Source organism: Penicillium chrysogenum, assembly GCF_028827035.1.
Source record: "Penicillium chrysogenum strain IBT 35668 chromosome Unknown utg000001l_segment0_segment0, whole genome shotgun sequence".
Classification (NCBI taxonomy): Eukaryota; Fungi; Ascomycota; class Eurotiomycetes; order Eurotiales; family Aspergillaceae; genus Penicillium; species Penicillium chrysogenum.
The window spans coordinates 8,480,444-8,494,425 of record NW_026622749.1 but is presented as its reverse complement, the minus strand read 5'-3'; the positions used below and the strand labels follow the sequence as shown (position 1 = coordinate 8,494,425).

The following is a 13,982-nucleotide window of genomic DNA, read 5'->3' as shown; positions in this document are numbered from 1 at the left end:
CCTCTCGATTCGGAAGAGTAGAATTTGATCGAACCGTTTGCAATTGTGAGATAAAATGATTTTGACCGCACAGCAAAGGCAGGGCGCTGGTCCGGCCTGCAATTTGGGCGAGAGTTGGAACAAATACGGTTGAAGATACTAATCCGAAATTAGTTCGCCCGCCCTATCGATTAGAATATTATTACGACACCCCCTTTCAGTACCTCTTTCGAAGAAGAGAATGACGGCCATATAGATCCATTTAGTAACGATTGCAGCCACACTACGTACAATTTACAAAGGAGAACCCCAAAGCGGAAATATTCTAGCCATCTCAACGGTCTCATAGTCCACAAGCCGAGCTTTATTCCTGGTTGATTCGTCCCATCTGTGAATTTCACCTCCGCGTCTGGCTTAACAAGGTGACAATCGATACAATACACCATGGAATAGATCGTAGACCCTGTCTTGTTTTGCCTGAAGTAGGTGGTAATTCGGGTGTCATTGTTGCACCTGTCAACTTCATAAAAAATACTTGTTGCGTTGAGCAGACCGACCTAGCTTAGTATCATGCGGGGCTCTAGGATGTTCTATCGCTTGTAGCCAATGAGAGCCGATACTTCCGTCTGATTTACCAATCGGATTACGGCGTGATTCCCGGAGGTGGGTCTTATGGCTGGGATATTTGTTTGCTATAGATAATTTTCTAGCAAACAAAGAGAATTGCGACTAGGGATGTGAAAGGAGAATAAAAAGAGTGATTGACTCCCCTAAACCCTAGGCCCTTACAATTCTCACTAAATTTTCATCGAAGCTATTCTTAGGTCCAAACCTCTTCGTCTTATCCTACAATGTCGAAGAATAATGTTCTACGCGGCGAGCTCCTGCCTAGTAAAAAGGGACCGAGTATGCGGTATCTAGAAACCGAGTCGCCGACAAAACTTCGGCGAGTTTCTCTGGCCTATACTAAGTGTTAGAAAAGAAAGTCTAAGGTTAGATAGAGCTAACTTAGTGTAGTGTTCTGGTACGACCCTATATATAAATTGTACGATCGAAACTCGCTAGTGCTTCTATAATCCAGCCGGTGATCGGAGACGCAAAGCTTATATAGCTGAGTTATTAAACTTTCGTGTCGCCCTTTACCGAATGGTTATAAAGCTACGCTTTGGAACACCGGAGGAGATATCACGGTTGATTTAGGGGATCCAAAACCTACTAATAGATTAAGACGTAGTGAATAATCTTATTAACGGATACTTATTGTACGATAACCTAGAAATTCACTAGAACACCTACTAGTTACAGACTAAGTCACGATTGGGTCTATGTTGAATTATTTAAGACACTATCAATCGCTTATAGATAGTCCATCTATCTTGTCACCTAGTCGACCTTTATAATTAACTGTAGCGTACCTATCTATATTGAATAAAACTTAAGGAGAAAAGGTATATAAGCCTCTCATTTTTAACCCTCTTATTTTAGGCGATATAAGTTTAAGGTAGTTCACCCTTCCGAGTCATTAGATAAAGAGCTTAGACGATAGTCGCTACTTTAACGCCCGCGTTTACTTTCTCTTATTATCTCGATAGACCCTTCGTCTTCCGAGCTTAATTGCTTAGGGGGAAGTTTAAGGTCGACGACGCTTTAAAGCGACTGGTTATATTCGATTGATCGAGCCTTACTACTAACTAGAGGAATTATAAGCGTAGAAGTAAAGCTCCTTTTTATTACGTACTATAAATGATAATTCTAGGGTGGCTGGCCTTACCTTTTTATAAGACTTGAGTAGATATATCATTTCTGGGAAAATACCTCTGCTATAAGCCGCGGTCTGCTGACGTAAGCTTTTTGGATCGTCCACTGGTTAGGACCTGGCGCGATTATCTCTAGCTACCCGCTTCCCTTTTCTAACTAAGTCGATAGCCGCTAACTAATAGCTCTCTAGATTACAAATCTCTCTATCTACGGGAGTAGGAGAGGCGGAAGTAGGCAGAAGATGAGGGCAGATAAGAGAAAGAGAAACGGGAATAAGCTAAAGCGCGCACCCGATCGACTAATTTCGTGGAATTCTTATGCTATTCCTATAACCTACTCTCTCGACCGTTGAAAGCCGATATACTATCTCGTTCGACTATAGGGATAATACCCCTTCCTACCGGGAAATATTGCCCTATACGGTTAGAACACTAGACCGACTACCTAAAACAACTATCGGAGCTCTATAAGTCCGTCTATAGCTACCTTTAGTTAGCACTAGGGGGGGCGCCACATTTATTCTTATCGTTATATAAGTTATAAGGGTTAGGCCGACGGCTTTGTCGTAAGCCTATAAGCTGTGAGTAAGAACTCGAAGCCTATAAGCGATTCGCTGTGGAGGAATATATCTACTTGTTGTGTTGTCTTAAAGTTTCTAGGTTACCCTAAAATTTCCATAAGGTTTAACCTTGAGCTTGTTTTGAATCTTAATATACTACGGGGTGTATTTCTCACTAGATTATGCTTCGAGAAAGTTCAAATAATACCAATTGTTGAGCAAAGTGGACAGGAAAAAATACATAAAGTTCGAAGTAGGCCCACTCAAATCGTAAAATTTGGGGTTGGGGATCTATGTTGTATATGAACAATTTGCATAGACGGGAAACACGCAAAGAGACTTTTTAAAGACCATTTAGTCACAGCCCCAATAGGATTTATAAAGCCGACAGGATCATAAAAAAGAAAAGGACAGTGAATGGTGACTCGTATTTGCGGCACGGCAAGGTCGAGTGGGGGTTAAGTATGATGAGATGGCTGTTTTAGTCTCGGAACATGAAACGCAGACGTTAGAGATAAATTGGGGGACTCCGTTTCGAGATCTGCAACGTCAAAATATCAAATCCTTGCGAGGACCTCCCACGCGCATTATTATCACATGTAGATGAACCGAGATTCGAGACTAAGGTAGAACTAATTTAGGTAGTGCCATTGCATCTAGATCTTCGAAAAGAAACCTCAATAGCCATAATCAGATCAAGATCCCGGAAACTTTGCCACGTTCTGCGATTGTGACAGAGACCAAGTCTCCAGGAGGCCCTTGCTCGCAATCTGGCGATCTTACTCGTCGTAGTATGTAAATGCTGTAATTGTCCTTGGGCATTGATCTTGAGGGAATTGCCCCCGCCCTCGTGCGCTATGTACTTAGGCCCCAATATTCTCATGTCTGATTGTTCATATTTTGCGGATGTTGTCAAAAAAAGCTCCCGAAAACAAAATCCTTCCTTCTGAAGAGGTTCTTCGGCGTCACTTCCTCACTCATGGCGTCTTCCTCAGCCACACTCGTTCATACCCTTGGTCATAATACCTTGGGAAAGACAGATATTGCTGTTCAGTCGGTTCTTTTGACTATTGTCTTTCTTTCTGTCGGCCTGCGGCTATGGGCGCGACGGTTGCAGTGGATCTCGCTGAAATTGAATGACATGTTGATTATATTTGCGACGGTAGGGCTATCTATTTCGTTGTCCTTTTGATATGTGGCGCGGTTGGTTCCCCGCAATATCTCGACAGGGCTGACTAGGAAAACTAGTTCTTTGTGGTCGGTCGCTACGTGGTGGAAATCCTCATGGTCGTGCTCTGTGGAATGGGGCTGCATTCCACGGAAGTAGCCCAGGTCGGAGGCTCCCAGGTTCTTGTCCAATTCAATGAGGTAAGTCACAGTTTGGCATCTACGTCGTGTGTTTCTTGGGCTAAACCCACCATCAGCTTACATATGCGGGTGATCTCCTCTGGGTCACGGTGGTCGCCTTGGTCCAGTTGTCAATTCTCAACTATTATGTGCACAACTTCGGTCAGAGCACTATGATCTTGTTATCATATGTAATGATGGGTTTATGCTCGTCTCTCTGGATTGCGGGCTTACTCTCAACTGCGTTTTTCTGTACCCCACCGAAGAGAATATGGCATGCCGACACCCCGGGTCATTGTGGTGATCGCAAAATGCTGCATATCGGTGTCAATGCGAGTGAGGCAATTGTCAGCTTCTTCGTTACTATTCTCCCTACTCCCCTGATATGGGGCATGCCTTTATCGAAGACTAGGAAGATTTCACTGATGTGTATCCAAGTGCTAGGGCTGGCGTGAGTAACCAACCCATTATCGTATTCAAGCAATATATAGTACAGACCCAATGGCTAACCAATTTTCCAGTATCGTTGCCATTATTGCTATCCGCATGAAAACCGAGTTCGACCTTGACCCAGAAGATCCAACCCACAGCTCTGCCAGGAAGTCGATACTTTCATGCATCGTGCCTCTTCTGGGGATAATTGTTGCCTGTCTCCCGACCTTAGAGCCGGCCATCCAACGGATATTTGGTATGTCGGCGTCTCCATCTCCAGTCCACACGTCTATATGTGATCCAACCTTTGCGAAGTATTGGAAGACGACGGTTCTTTCGGGTAGGGGTTTGGAGGAACCAGAAATGCCTCTGGTCACTCTTACGCAGCCTTTCATGACGAAGATGGGTTATCTTGCTCCAGGGAATATTCAGGTCACTTCTCATTGGGAGATTCATTCGTCGCGGGGTTCGGCAAGACTTGATAGATCACCCGTGCGGCAGGCCTGAGGGTTTTTACATCGAGAAATTCGTGGCTTGTTTCGACTGAATTACATACATATAGACTTAGGGTCTGGTACCTGAGATAGATTAAGTCCATTTTGTTATCTACTTCCCCGAAGACCGGTAAAAAAAAAATGTCCTCGCCTGAGTATCGACCACGCGGTGGACGTATATAGGTTGCGCTTTTGCTTATTCCAGTACATCCATCTAGGTACTTTTTTGTTGCTTTATCGGGAGATCTATGTGTCAAACGTATTGAATATAAAATTGGTATATATAAAAGTCGGTGCCAAATTCGTACTCGCAAGGAAGTATATATCTCAAGTATGACGATATTCCTACGCACTTGAATATGTTAGAATAACCCCGTTTCCTCCTTTGCATTATTCTACCGAACGGGAAAAGTATGTATATATGTATATTTTCTTATTTGGTAGTTTGTTCAATAAACGTACGAAGGCATAAACAGAGCATAAATCACATGTGGACATGATCAGGTACATACTCTCAATTTGGGGATTGAGCTCTTAACTTATATATGCCAGCCGCCTTTATTTTTCATCCCAACTCATGGTGGTTGGCCAATTGGCCTAGTGGTAAGGCATCCGTTTCCGGTGCGGGAGATCGTAGGTTCGAATCCTGCATTGGTCGTCAACTTTTTGCTTTCCTCTCCCATAGACAGACAGTAGGGGATATATTTTTACACTTTTGTTAGTTACTATTGGTTGATTGTTGGCTATCCTCTGATTGACTGACTGACTGGTTCGTGACAAGGTGGGCTGAGTTAGAATCACGTGTGGTTAGTTAGGTCACAAGCCATGCATGCCATCACCATTCGAGGCAGCGACACCGATACAAACAGACATATAAGGGTGAAAATGGAAACACCTACTAGTACATAGTTATGGGCTGGATCGAATTGTTAAAGAAGATCATATAAACCAAACCGATCTGACGTGTTAATTTCCTAATTAGAGCGAGCTGCTTTATTTAATAGAGACAGGAACTATATCTTAGGCGAGTGAATTTGAACACCTGGGATAGACGTACATGTATGTAACATGTGTGCGTAGTGACTACGAGGCATAAATTAACCGATGAACCAGTTTATTTCTCAACAATGGATAAATAGACGCTTCTAGATAAACATTTCTTTCTTGTATGAACGAATGGATATGTGAGAGATGGATGGATGGATGGGAGCGAGGGAAAAGGCCTCAAAGGACGTCTTTGACGAAGGTCGCACCCCGGTTGGAAAAAAAAAGACATATCTACTACCTATCTATCGAACCTATTATTATATAGAGAAGATGTACGTATATAAATATAATAAATAATGTAGACAGATAGAACAACAAAAAGATAACGACCAATGCAGGATTCGAACCTACGATCTCCCGCACCGGAAACGGATGCCTTACCACTAGGCCAATTGGCCGCCTTGTGTATTAGTTGTTCAGAAAAAGCCATTATCAAGAGGAAGAGGACTAGCACTAGAAAATAAATGGTTGGAACTGGCTACATACAGTATACGTGAGTACGCAGATTGCAGCCTGCAGATACTCTCCGATGGCTTAGTCGATGTTTGCTATACGGCGTTCCGAGCGATCACTACAAATGGCAATAAATAGATGAGATCCCAAAGGAGACGATAACCCTAACTAAGGTGCAGGATAGACAGCTTCTCAGGCACAAACAAACAACCCCTTAAGGAGGGCGTATTGCCCACCACCAATCAATTCCTCCTTCAAGAAACTCTGAATTAAACATCCAGGGCAAAAGCATCAGGAGCGCAATCCCCGGCCTACATAGTCTCCCACGATCAGCCAGGATCATCCCTTGCATAGCAAGGAGGTGAAACAATGATCGTCGCGGAAGTTTGTCGAGACCAAGCATTGGTGCATTCCTGTCGAAGGAGAAAAGAATTCAGCAACCCCGTCAGAGCAGGGAACGAAGCTTGAGGACTCGCCGCGAGGGATGTTGATGCCGCCGCACGAGCAGCCGAGGGCGAGGACGCAACGACGCCCCTTGATATCCCAGTTATGACAGAATGTCACGAAGACGATCAGTTCTGAAAAGATTAAAGAAAGACCTGAGTCCCTCGACGGCGCTCGCATTCCCGCAGACGTTCGTTAATACCCCTTCTTGTTTTTATTTACTACATCCAGCTCCGTCGCTCGCCGGCACTTCCTTTCTTTCAGCTCAACCTACGGCAAAGGCCTATACAGTCAACACAATGGTCAAGTCTACTTATGCCCTTACGCTTTTTGCGGCTGTCAGCTTGGCGGCTCCTGTTTCTCAATTTACTGGCCGTGCCGAAAAGCAGGTTTCAGCAGAGCACAAGAACATCCTTCAGGGGCTTCCCATCATTGTATGTGTCTATTGGTCCTTTAACGGTTCGGATACAAGAGAGGAAAACTAACACTAACCGATAAAACAGAACCAGCGCGATGAGTCTGAACCTGAGCACCACAACGTCATCGACGAGCTTCCGATTATTGGAAAGATTCTTGGCAACGTGAGTTACCCCTTGGGTGCAAATATTTCGAATATAAATGTAGCAGTACTAATCGGAGCTCCAAAATAGGACAAGGAGAACCAGAACCAGCGCCGAGATATCACGAACGAGGGTATTAGTGGCTTGCCCCTCGTCGGAGGCCTGTTTGGCAAGGTATGTGTATTCAACCGGTAGTCGTCTTAAGGGATGGGATGTTGATGGGCCATTAGCACACACACACTGGCGGAGCAAATGGCGTGAACAAACGCCAAGGCTTTGGCCAGAACTACGGCCAAAACGCCGGTCAAAATGAGGGTCAAAATGAGGGTCAGAATCATGGCCAGAATCATGGCCAGAATGCCGGCCAGAACCAGGGCCAAAACCAAGGTCAAAACCAAGGTCAAAATGAGGGCCAGAACAATGGCCAGAATGCCAGTCAGAACGGAGAGAAAGGCTGGAAGCGCGACCTGGGAAGCAGCCTCAGGGGCATTCCCATAGTCGGAGGCCTTCTTGGAAAGGTACGACAGATATTTTCGGCAGTTGAAATACCCAGTAGAATTTCTGAAGAAAACTGACATGATATAGGACCAGGAAAAACCCTCTCACCGGCAGATCGAGACTCCTGCCAAGCACATCGATACTCGCCAGGCTGGCCATGCCAAGGGTGTCTTCGGTGTCCTAGAGTCTTTGACTAGCGGTCAGGTAAGTCTCTTTAGTGCGTACAGACGTGTATACGAGTGCTAATCATTCAAACAGCCCATTAACAAGGGCCAAAAGCGCGACGAGGAGTTTGAGGAACTGGAACCAATGGGCGAAGTTCTTGAAGGAGCCGTTGCATCTGGTATGGAAGCCGAGTCTTCTGTCATGCCGGTATGTCATACTGCCAGCCCCGAGGAAGCCGCAACACAAGAACAACAATCAATGGTACTAATATCTTGACAGGTGCGCCGTAACGAGCCCGCTCCCCCCAAGGCCAACAATGGCCAACAGGCAGACCCCAAGAAGCCCAAGAACGAGCAAAGCAAGGGCCTCCTTGGCGAATTAATGGGCAAGAATGGTCTCGGTGCCATTAAGGGCAACTCCCACCACGGCCTCGGCCTCTTCCCAGTATGTGTTACCTACCCACTAACAAAGAAACCATCCATCAAGCTAACATCGGTCCAGATGCGCCGTGACGAGAAGGACCTCGAGACACGGCAAGCTCCCATCCAGGGCTCCACCCTTACCGGTGTTCTCCTCCAGGGTGGTGCTTTGGGAAAGCTTAGCAAGGCACTTTCTGGAGGTGCTGCGTCCAAGCCCGGTGCCAATTCCCCCTCCAAGATCGGTGATGGTTCTTCTGCGGCCCCTCCCGACCCTTCGTCTGGTGTTGGTCCGCACTCTGGGCCTGGTCTTGCTGCCCAGAAGCAACAGGCTGGTGCTGCTTTCTGAGTAAGTTATACGTGGGACAATAGTCTTGCGTCTGGTCTCTTTCTATTAGTCGAACAGATTGCTCAAGATGGGGTTTAATGACATCAGTTGGACTAGCCGAGCAAGACTGGGGATGCGCAATCGGTTACGCGGTGTTGCTGAGTTGTTATTTACGTATTCTAACAATGCCAAACGTGTTTTCAATGTTCCTTGATTCAGTTATAAACCGAAGCTTCGGTGTACAAAACACAGGCAATTTTGAAGTTTGGACATAGAAAATTAGAAACCCGCAGGAAAACCCTGCTACGTAATGAGACAGGCAGCCGAAGCTGCAAGGAGTATACGCAAAAAAGCGAAACACAAAATTCGTTAATCGTAGTAAAATCAAAACCGGCTTTTCCGGTCCGGACCACCCAGTTAAAGAGCGCCCTTGGGGGGTATCAGGTCGTTAAACGCGATGAAATCAAATAGCCAAACCGCTCGAGAGGAACAAGTTCCGAAAGGCAAAGACCAGCCTAATCAGACTCATACATGTCCACATCGTCCACTACCACCGTCGTCCCCAATGCCTCTTTCCCTTCCCGGATCATTGCCTGCAACTGTTTATTCAATCGCTGGAGACTCGCATCTTCCTCTCGTTCCTTGCGGCGCATCTTAGCAGCTTGTCGCTGTATATCAGACGCAGGAATATCCTTCAACCGAGGGGATGGCAGCCCCCCTTGTCCCTTGGTAGGCGAGTGGGGTCTGGCAGAAGAACAAGAGACCCGTTTAGCGAGCCGGGGCATCACTGCAGATTTGCGGCGAGGACTCGATGCCTGGAAAGTGCGTCGTGTGCGGAGTGACGGGCTAGCAAGCTCGCTGCTACCCACGAACGGATCCGAGCTCTCAGGGACCACCACCCAGCTCCGGTCGACCTCGTCATCTGGATATTGGCCGGGTACGGGGGTCGAACAAAATATGTTCGGGCTGTACATGTCTTTCTCGGCGGATGGGCTGGCCGAGGCCTGCCAGCTGGATTCGAGGGTTGTTGCGGGGCTGGATGACAGGTCGTAGCCCTGCCCTCCTCCTGCATAGAACCCTCGGAAAGCGCCAGTCCAGCATAGATCGAGGACTTTGCTCACGGCTTTGATCACGGTTCGTCCCCAGCCTGTGGGTGTGGTGTTGTTGGGGCCATCGGGGCTTGCAGATATGACGCAAGAGTCACGGCGGCTACGCTTGCGACTGCCGTTGTAGTCTGCTAGATTTGCTGACTCGTCGCCGGAATCGAATGAGGGTGGGAGGAAGGACTCGCGGTACCGGTTCGGGCGGTAATCTAGCTCGGCAGAAGCGTGGAAATCGTTGCCTCCACTTCCGCTTACTGAGCGGTAGTTGGGGTGGATCATCGGGGACTCGGTGAAATTGGACTCAAAGTGAGACGAAAGTTTCTCTGTGTTACGTGGTCGCTTTCGACTGAGTGAAAGAGAATAGAGCGATGTGGAAGCCGTGGAAGCTGGCACCTGGAATAGCTGAGAGGGCGCATTTGAGAGGTCGAGTTTAGGTGGTGAAGCAGAGTTGAAGACAGCGTGCATGTCGGGCATTTTTAAAGGAAAGAAGAGAGTAAGATAAAAAAGAACAAAGAACAAAGACCAACAGATCAAAAGATCAAAGATCAAGTTCGGAGACCCTAAAAAAAAAAAGGGAAGAAGAGAAAAAAAAGCGAGAGGTTGGATATTGGCCGTGACGGGTTTAGTGTTTTCCAAGTCACCTCTCTGTCTCACACTATTTACACCCCCTACATGACCTTCTCATATCTCCATGGAGTACTCCATACGGAGTACGTGGATTCCCATATTGAAATTACAATCGCTGGCTGGTCCATTGTACTCCAGCTGCCTCCAATCCCTCATCACCATCAACTAACACGCACCATCCCTCGCTGCCCTGTCCCCCATCTCCCGCAATAACCGCCTCAAAGTGACTGTGAGCGTATTCCAGCACTTGATTGTCGAAGGTACCAGGCTGTAACCAGACGGCAGGGATTCCCACCGAGTGTGCTTCCTGCAGCACCTGGAGGGTCACAGCAGGGGGAGTCACCACTGAGAGGGAAGTTTGCGCCGGCGATGGCAAACTGGACGGTGAGGGGACTGTATCATAAGCGCGAGAGGGGAGGGTGATCTGCGCTGCTCGGGGATTGAGCGGAGTCACCGGCAGGGAGTGTTGATGATACCAGGCGAGGACTGTAGTGATTTAGTTCTCCATGCAAATGCCAACAGAGTGGGTTCTCCTACTCTTGTATCCAAACTTATGAGTGTCATTGCTGGCCCCCCGCCACCGCAAAGCGGGGGAAGAGAAGAATCGCTTGACTGCTGCCATTGTAATTTGAATAAATTGATAGAATGAATTGATTTATCTTTTCAAAGAGTCAGATAGTCTGGGAAGATTAATGTAGGTAATAGCAAAGGTTTTAATGTTGCAAAGTTGCAAGTAAAGAGAATAAAATAAAGCGCAACCTCGGCCGCGGCCGATGACGACTCTCCCTTCATCGCCATCTCCGACATTCGGCGACCCCCAACTCCCTTATTATTTCACCTCTTCACATTCATTCGCATGCCACCCTTTCTCCCCCGCAAGCGCGTATCCTCCGAGGACCCGCCCCCGGCCAAGCGCCAGGCCCGGCCCGATAGCCCTCAAGTTCCTCCCCAAGCTACCCATGCTCCGTTCCACCTCTCCGACTCCGACTCCGACTCCAACTCTTTGAGCGACGCACCTGAAGGTCTCCTCAACAAGGCCGATGCACTCCAGGCGTCTGATGAATCCGAAGATGAAGAAGAGGATATCGACTGGGAGGACGCGATAGACGCGAAGACCAGCGCCAATACACCTACTGTCGCAGCTCCGGAGCTACAGGACCTAGAATTGACCCTAGATCAGAATGAGACACACGTATCTGATCTTCTGGATGGTAAAAAGGGGCCTAGTAAGATCGAACGCCAAATCCGGATCCAGACACACTGTATGCATGTCCAATGCTTGCTTTTTCACAACGCTATCCGCAATGCCTGGAGTAATGATCCCAAAGTCCATGAGATCCTGCGCAAAAAGTTACCGGAAGGGATCCACAAGGAAGTGAAAAAATGGCGCATAGCGTCGGGCTTAGAACTGCCAGAGCCAAGACCTGAACCGCCCAAGAGTAAGAAGAAGGGCAAAAAGGCCCAGAAGAATAAAGACTGGAGTGATGCCTCGGAACGACTGGAGCCAGGCCGGCCGGACATGAGCCGTGGCGATCCTATCGTTACGTTAATCAAGGTGTTGGTCGCATACTGGAGGAAGCAGTTTCGCATCACGGCGCCAGGACTGCGAAAGTATGGATACCGACCAGTATCTGCTCTTGAAACTGCAATCACCGAATTTCGTGAGGAAGAGCATGATCCAGAGCGCCATGGTGAGCGTATCGCCAACATCGACGAATTCCGCGCGATCGCCAAGAGTATGCAGGGATCGCGGGACGTCGGCGCACAGCTCTTCACGGCTCTCGCCCGCGCTTTAGGCATTGAGGCCAGACTCGTGGGTAGTTTGCAGCCGCTGGGTTTTGGTTGGACCAAGGGAGAGACCTACACACCTGCCACACCTTCCAAGGCAGATAAGGAACCCGAGAGCAAAGGGGAGTCGCAAGGATCCGAGTCTGATACTGATCCAGCCGAAAATAAAGTGCCAACGAAAGGGCGCAAACAGTTTGACAAGGATCTGCCATTTCCTATCTACTGGACCGAAGTTGCCTCACCCGTCACGAATGAGATCATATCTGTCGACCCGCTTGTACTTTCCAACCCTGTGGCGCCATTTGCAGATACAGACCTACAAGCAAACTTCGAGCCTCGCGGTGCAAAAGCAGAACGGGCCAAACAAGTCATATGCTATGTTGTTGCCCACTCATCAGACGGTACCGCTAAAGAGGTCACAACAAGATACCTTCGACGGCGGACCTGGCCCGGCAAAACGAAGGGCTTCCGAATACCCTTGGAAAAAGTACCTGTAGGTCCACGCGGGCACTACATCGCCTTCGACTGGTTCGGGATGGTAATGCGCGGGTACCAGCGAGCCCGCAAGAGCAAAACGGCAGTCGACGAACTCGAAGAAACGCGAGATCTACAACCCAACCAGCCCGAGAAAAAGAAAACAACCCAAACGGTCGATACCCTCCAAAGCCTCCGAACCTCGACGGAATTCGTGCTAGAGCGCTTCCTCCGCCGCGAAGAAGCTCTCCGCCCCGGCGCCGAGCCCGTCCGAACCTTCATCGCCGGAAAAGGCGCCCGGGCCAAAGAGGAGCCAGTCTTCCGACGAGCGGACGTGCTAAAATGTCTTTCCACCGAAAGCTGGCACAAAGAAGGCCGCCAACCGAAACCGGGCGCGGTAGCCCTCAAGCGTGTGCCTATCCGCGCCGTGACGCTCATGCGCAAACGCGAAGTTGACGAACTGCACCGTCAGACTGGCGAGAAACCACTGCAGGGTCTGTACGCGCGAGACCAGACAGAATATATTATCCCCCCGCCTATTCAGGATGGCCGCATCCCCAAGAATGAATACGGTAACATCGACTGTTTCGTGCCGAGTATGGTCCCCGCCGGTGCGGCGCATGTCCCCTTACCTGGTACTGTGCGCGTGTGTAAGAAGCTTGGCATTGACTATGCGGAGGCAGTGACGGGGTTCGAATTTGGGTCGAAGATGGCTGTGCCAGTTATTCAGGGGGTTGTTGTCGCGGCTGAGAATGAGGGTTTACTTAGGGATGCTTGGAAGGTTGAGGCTGCGGAGAAGAGGAAGAAGGAAGAGCTTAAGGCCGAGAAGAAGATTCTGCAGACGTGGAGGAAATTTTTATTCGGGTTACGGATTATGGAGCGGGTGAGAGATGAGTATGGGGGGTGGGGATGCAGATGCTGATCGGGAGCGCGATTCGCATAATCCCTTCGCTGCGCAGAAGAAAAAACGGGAGGAGGAATCGGATAATGACGGCGATGGCGAAGAAATACCTGATCGGGAGTCGTCATATAATGCGATTGATCATGGTGGTGGCTTTCTTCTTCCTGGTCATGGAGATGATGCAGACGATGGGTTGATTGTCGAGCACCATGACCAGAAACGGAGTCATGCAGGTCCATCCCACACTGATGCCAATGACCCCGATGACAACGAGCCAGTCGAATCTGGATCACTTGTTGCAGACTCCCTGCCTGTGTCTATCTCCTCGGGTTCAGACAATGAGGTGGATAACGGCGAGGGAGAAGTCGCAGAACCTGAATATGTACCTCGCCCGACACGACGAACGCGAGGCCGTCGGTAGAATAAATATATATACCATCCATATGCCCGAGGCTGGGAGAGGACTCTGTATTCTATGTAGTACTACATAACGATCAGAATTAATACCGTAGCAGCAGTCTCTTATATCAAGTAAGATCGTTTGCAAGTTTATGACAGAAAGAGCAAGTCCCTATCGTGTGAGGATGTTTATGACGGATAGCAATTCAT

At 48.4% G+C, this 13,982-nt stretch overlaps 6 protein-coding genes across 6 annotated transcripts; 4 read left to right on the top strand and 2 right to left on the bottom strand.

Moving 5' to 3' along the window:
• Positions 1-830: 830 nt before the first annotated feature.
• Positions 831-1,179, top strand: N7489_003347 (uncharacterized protein; the record flags this gene model as incomplete). Its single annotated transcript, XM_056709102.1, has 2 exons — positions 831-929; positions 1,045-1,179. The coding sequence occupies 2 exons, from the start codon at positions 831-833 to the stop codon at positions 1,177-1,179; spliced, it is 234 nt and encodes a 77-aa protein (XP_056573404.1).
• A 2,096-nt stretch (positions 1,180-3,275) lies between these two features.
• N7489_003346 (uncharacterized protein) lies at positions 3,276-4,582 on the top strand (the record flags this gene model as incomplete). Its single annotated transcript, XM_056709101.1, has 4 exons — positions 3,276-3,458; positions 3,545-3,664; positions 3,721-4,094; positions 4,165-4,582. 4 exons carry the CDS (start codon positions 3,276-3,278, stop codon positions 4,580-4,582), a joined length of 1,095 nt encoding a protein of 364 aa, XP_056573403.1.
• A 2,230-nt stretch (positions 4,583-6,812) lies between these two features.
• N7489_003345 (uncharacterized protein) lies at positions 6,813-8,501 on the top strand (the record flags this gene model as incomplete). Its single annotated transcript, XM_056709100.1, has 8 exons — positions 6,813-6,947; positions 7,017-7,094; positions 7,164-7,247; positions 7,304-7,591; positions 7,659-7,775; positions 7,830-7,943; positions 8,016-8,180; positions 8,238-8,501. The coding sequence occupies 8 exons, from the start codon at positions 6,813-6,815 to the stop codon at positions 8,499-8,501; spliced, it is 1,245 nt and encodes a 414-aa protein (XP_056573402.1).
• A 494-nt stretch (positions 8,502-8,995) lies between these two features.
• Positions 8,996-10,057, bottom strand: N7489_003344 (uncharacterized protein; the record flags this gene model as incomplete). Its single annotated transcript, XM_056709099.1, has 1 exon — positions 8,996-10,057. One exon carries the CDS (start codon positions 10,055-10,057, stop codon positions 8,996-8,998), a length of 1,062 nt encoding a protein of 353 aa, XP_056573401.1.
• Positions 10,058-10,316: 259 nt separating this feature from the next.
• N7489_003343 (CoA-binding protein) lies at positions 10,317-10,832 on the bottom strand (the record flags this gene model as incomplete). Its single annotated transcript, XM_056709098.1, has 2 exons — positions 10,317-10,696; positions 10,748-10,832. The coding sequence occupies 2 exons, from the start codon at positions 10,830-10,832 to the stop codon at positions 10,317-10,319; spliced, it is 465 nt and encodes a 154-aa protein (XP_056573400.1).
• A 234-nt stretch (positions 10,833-11,066) lies between these two features.
• Positions 11,067-13,794, top strand: N7489_003342 (Rad4 family protein; the record flags this gene model as incomplete). Its single annotated transcript, XM_056709097.1, has 2 exons — positions 11,067-13,355; positions 13,432-13,794. 2 exons carry the CDS (start codon positions 11,067-11,069, stop codon positions 13,792-13,794), a joined length of 2,652 nt encoding a protein of 883 aa, XP_056573399.1.
• Between the last annotated feature and the right edge of the window lie 188 nt (positions 13,795-13,982).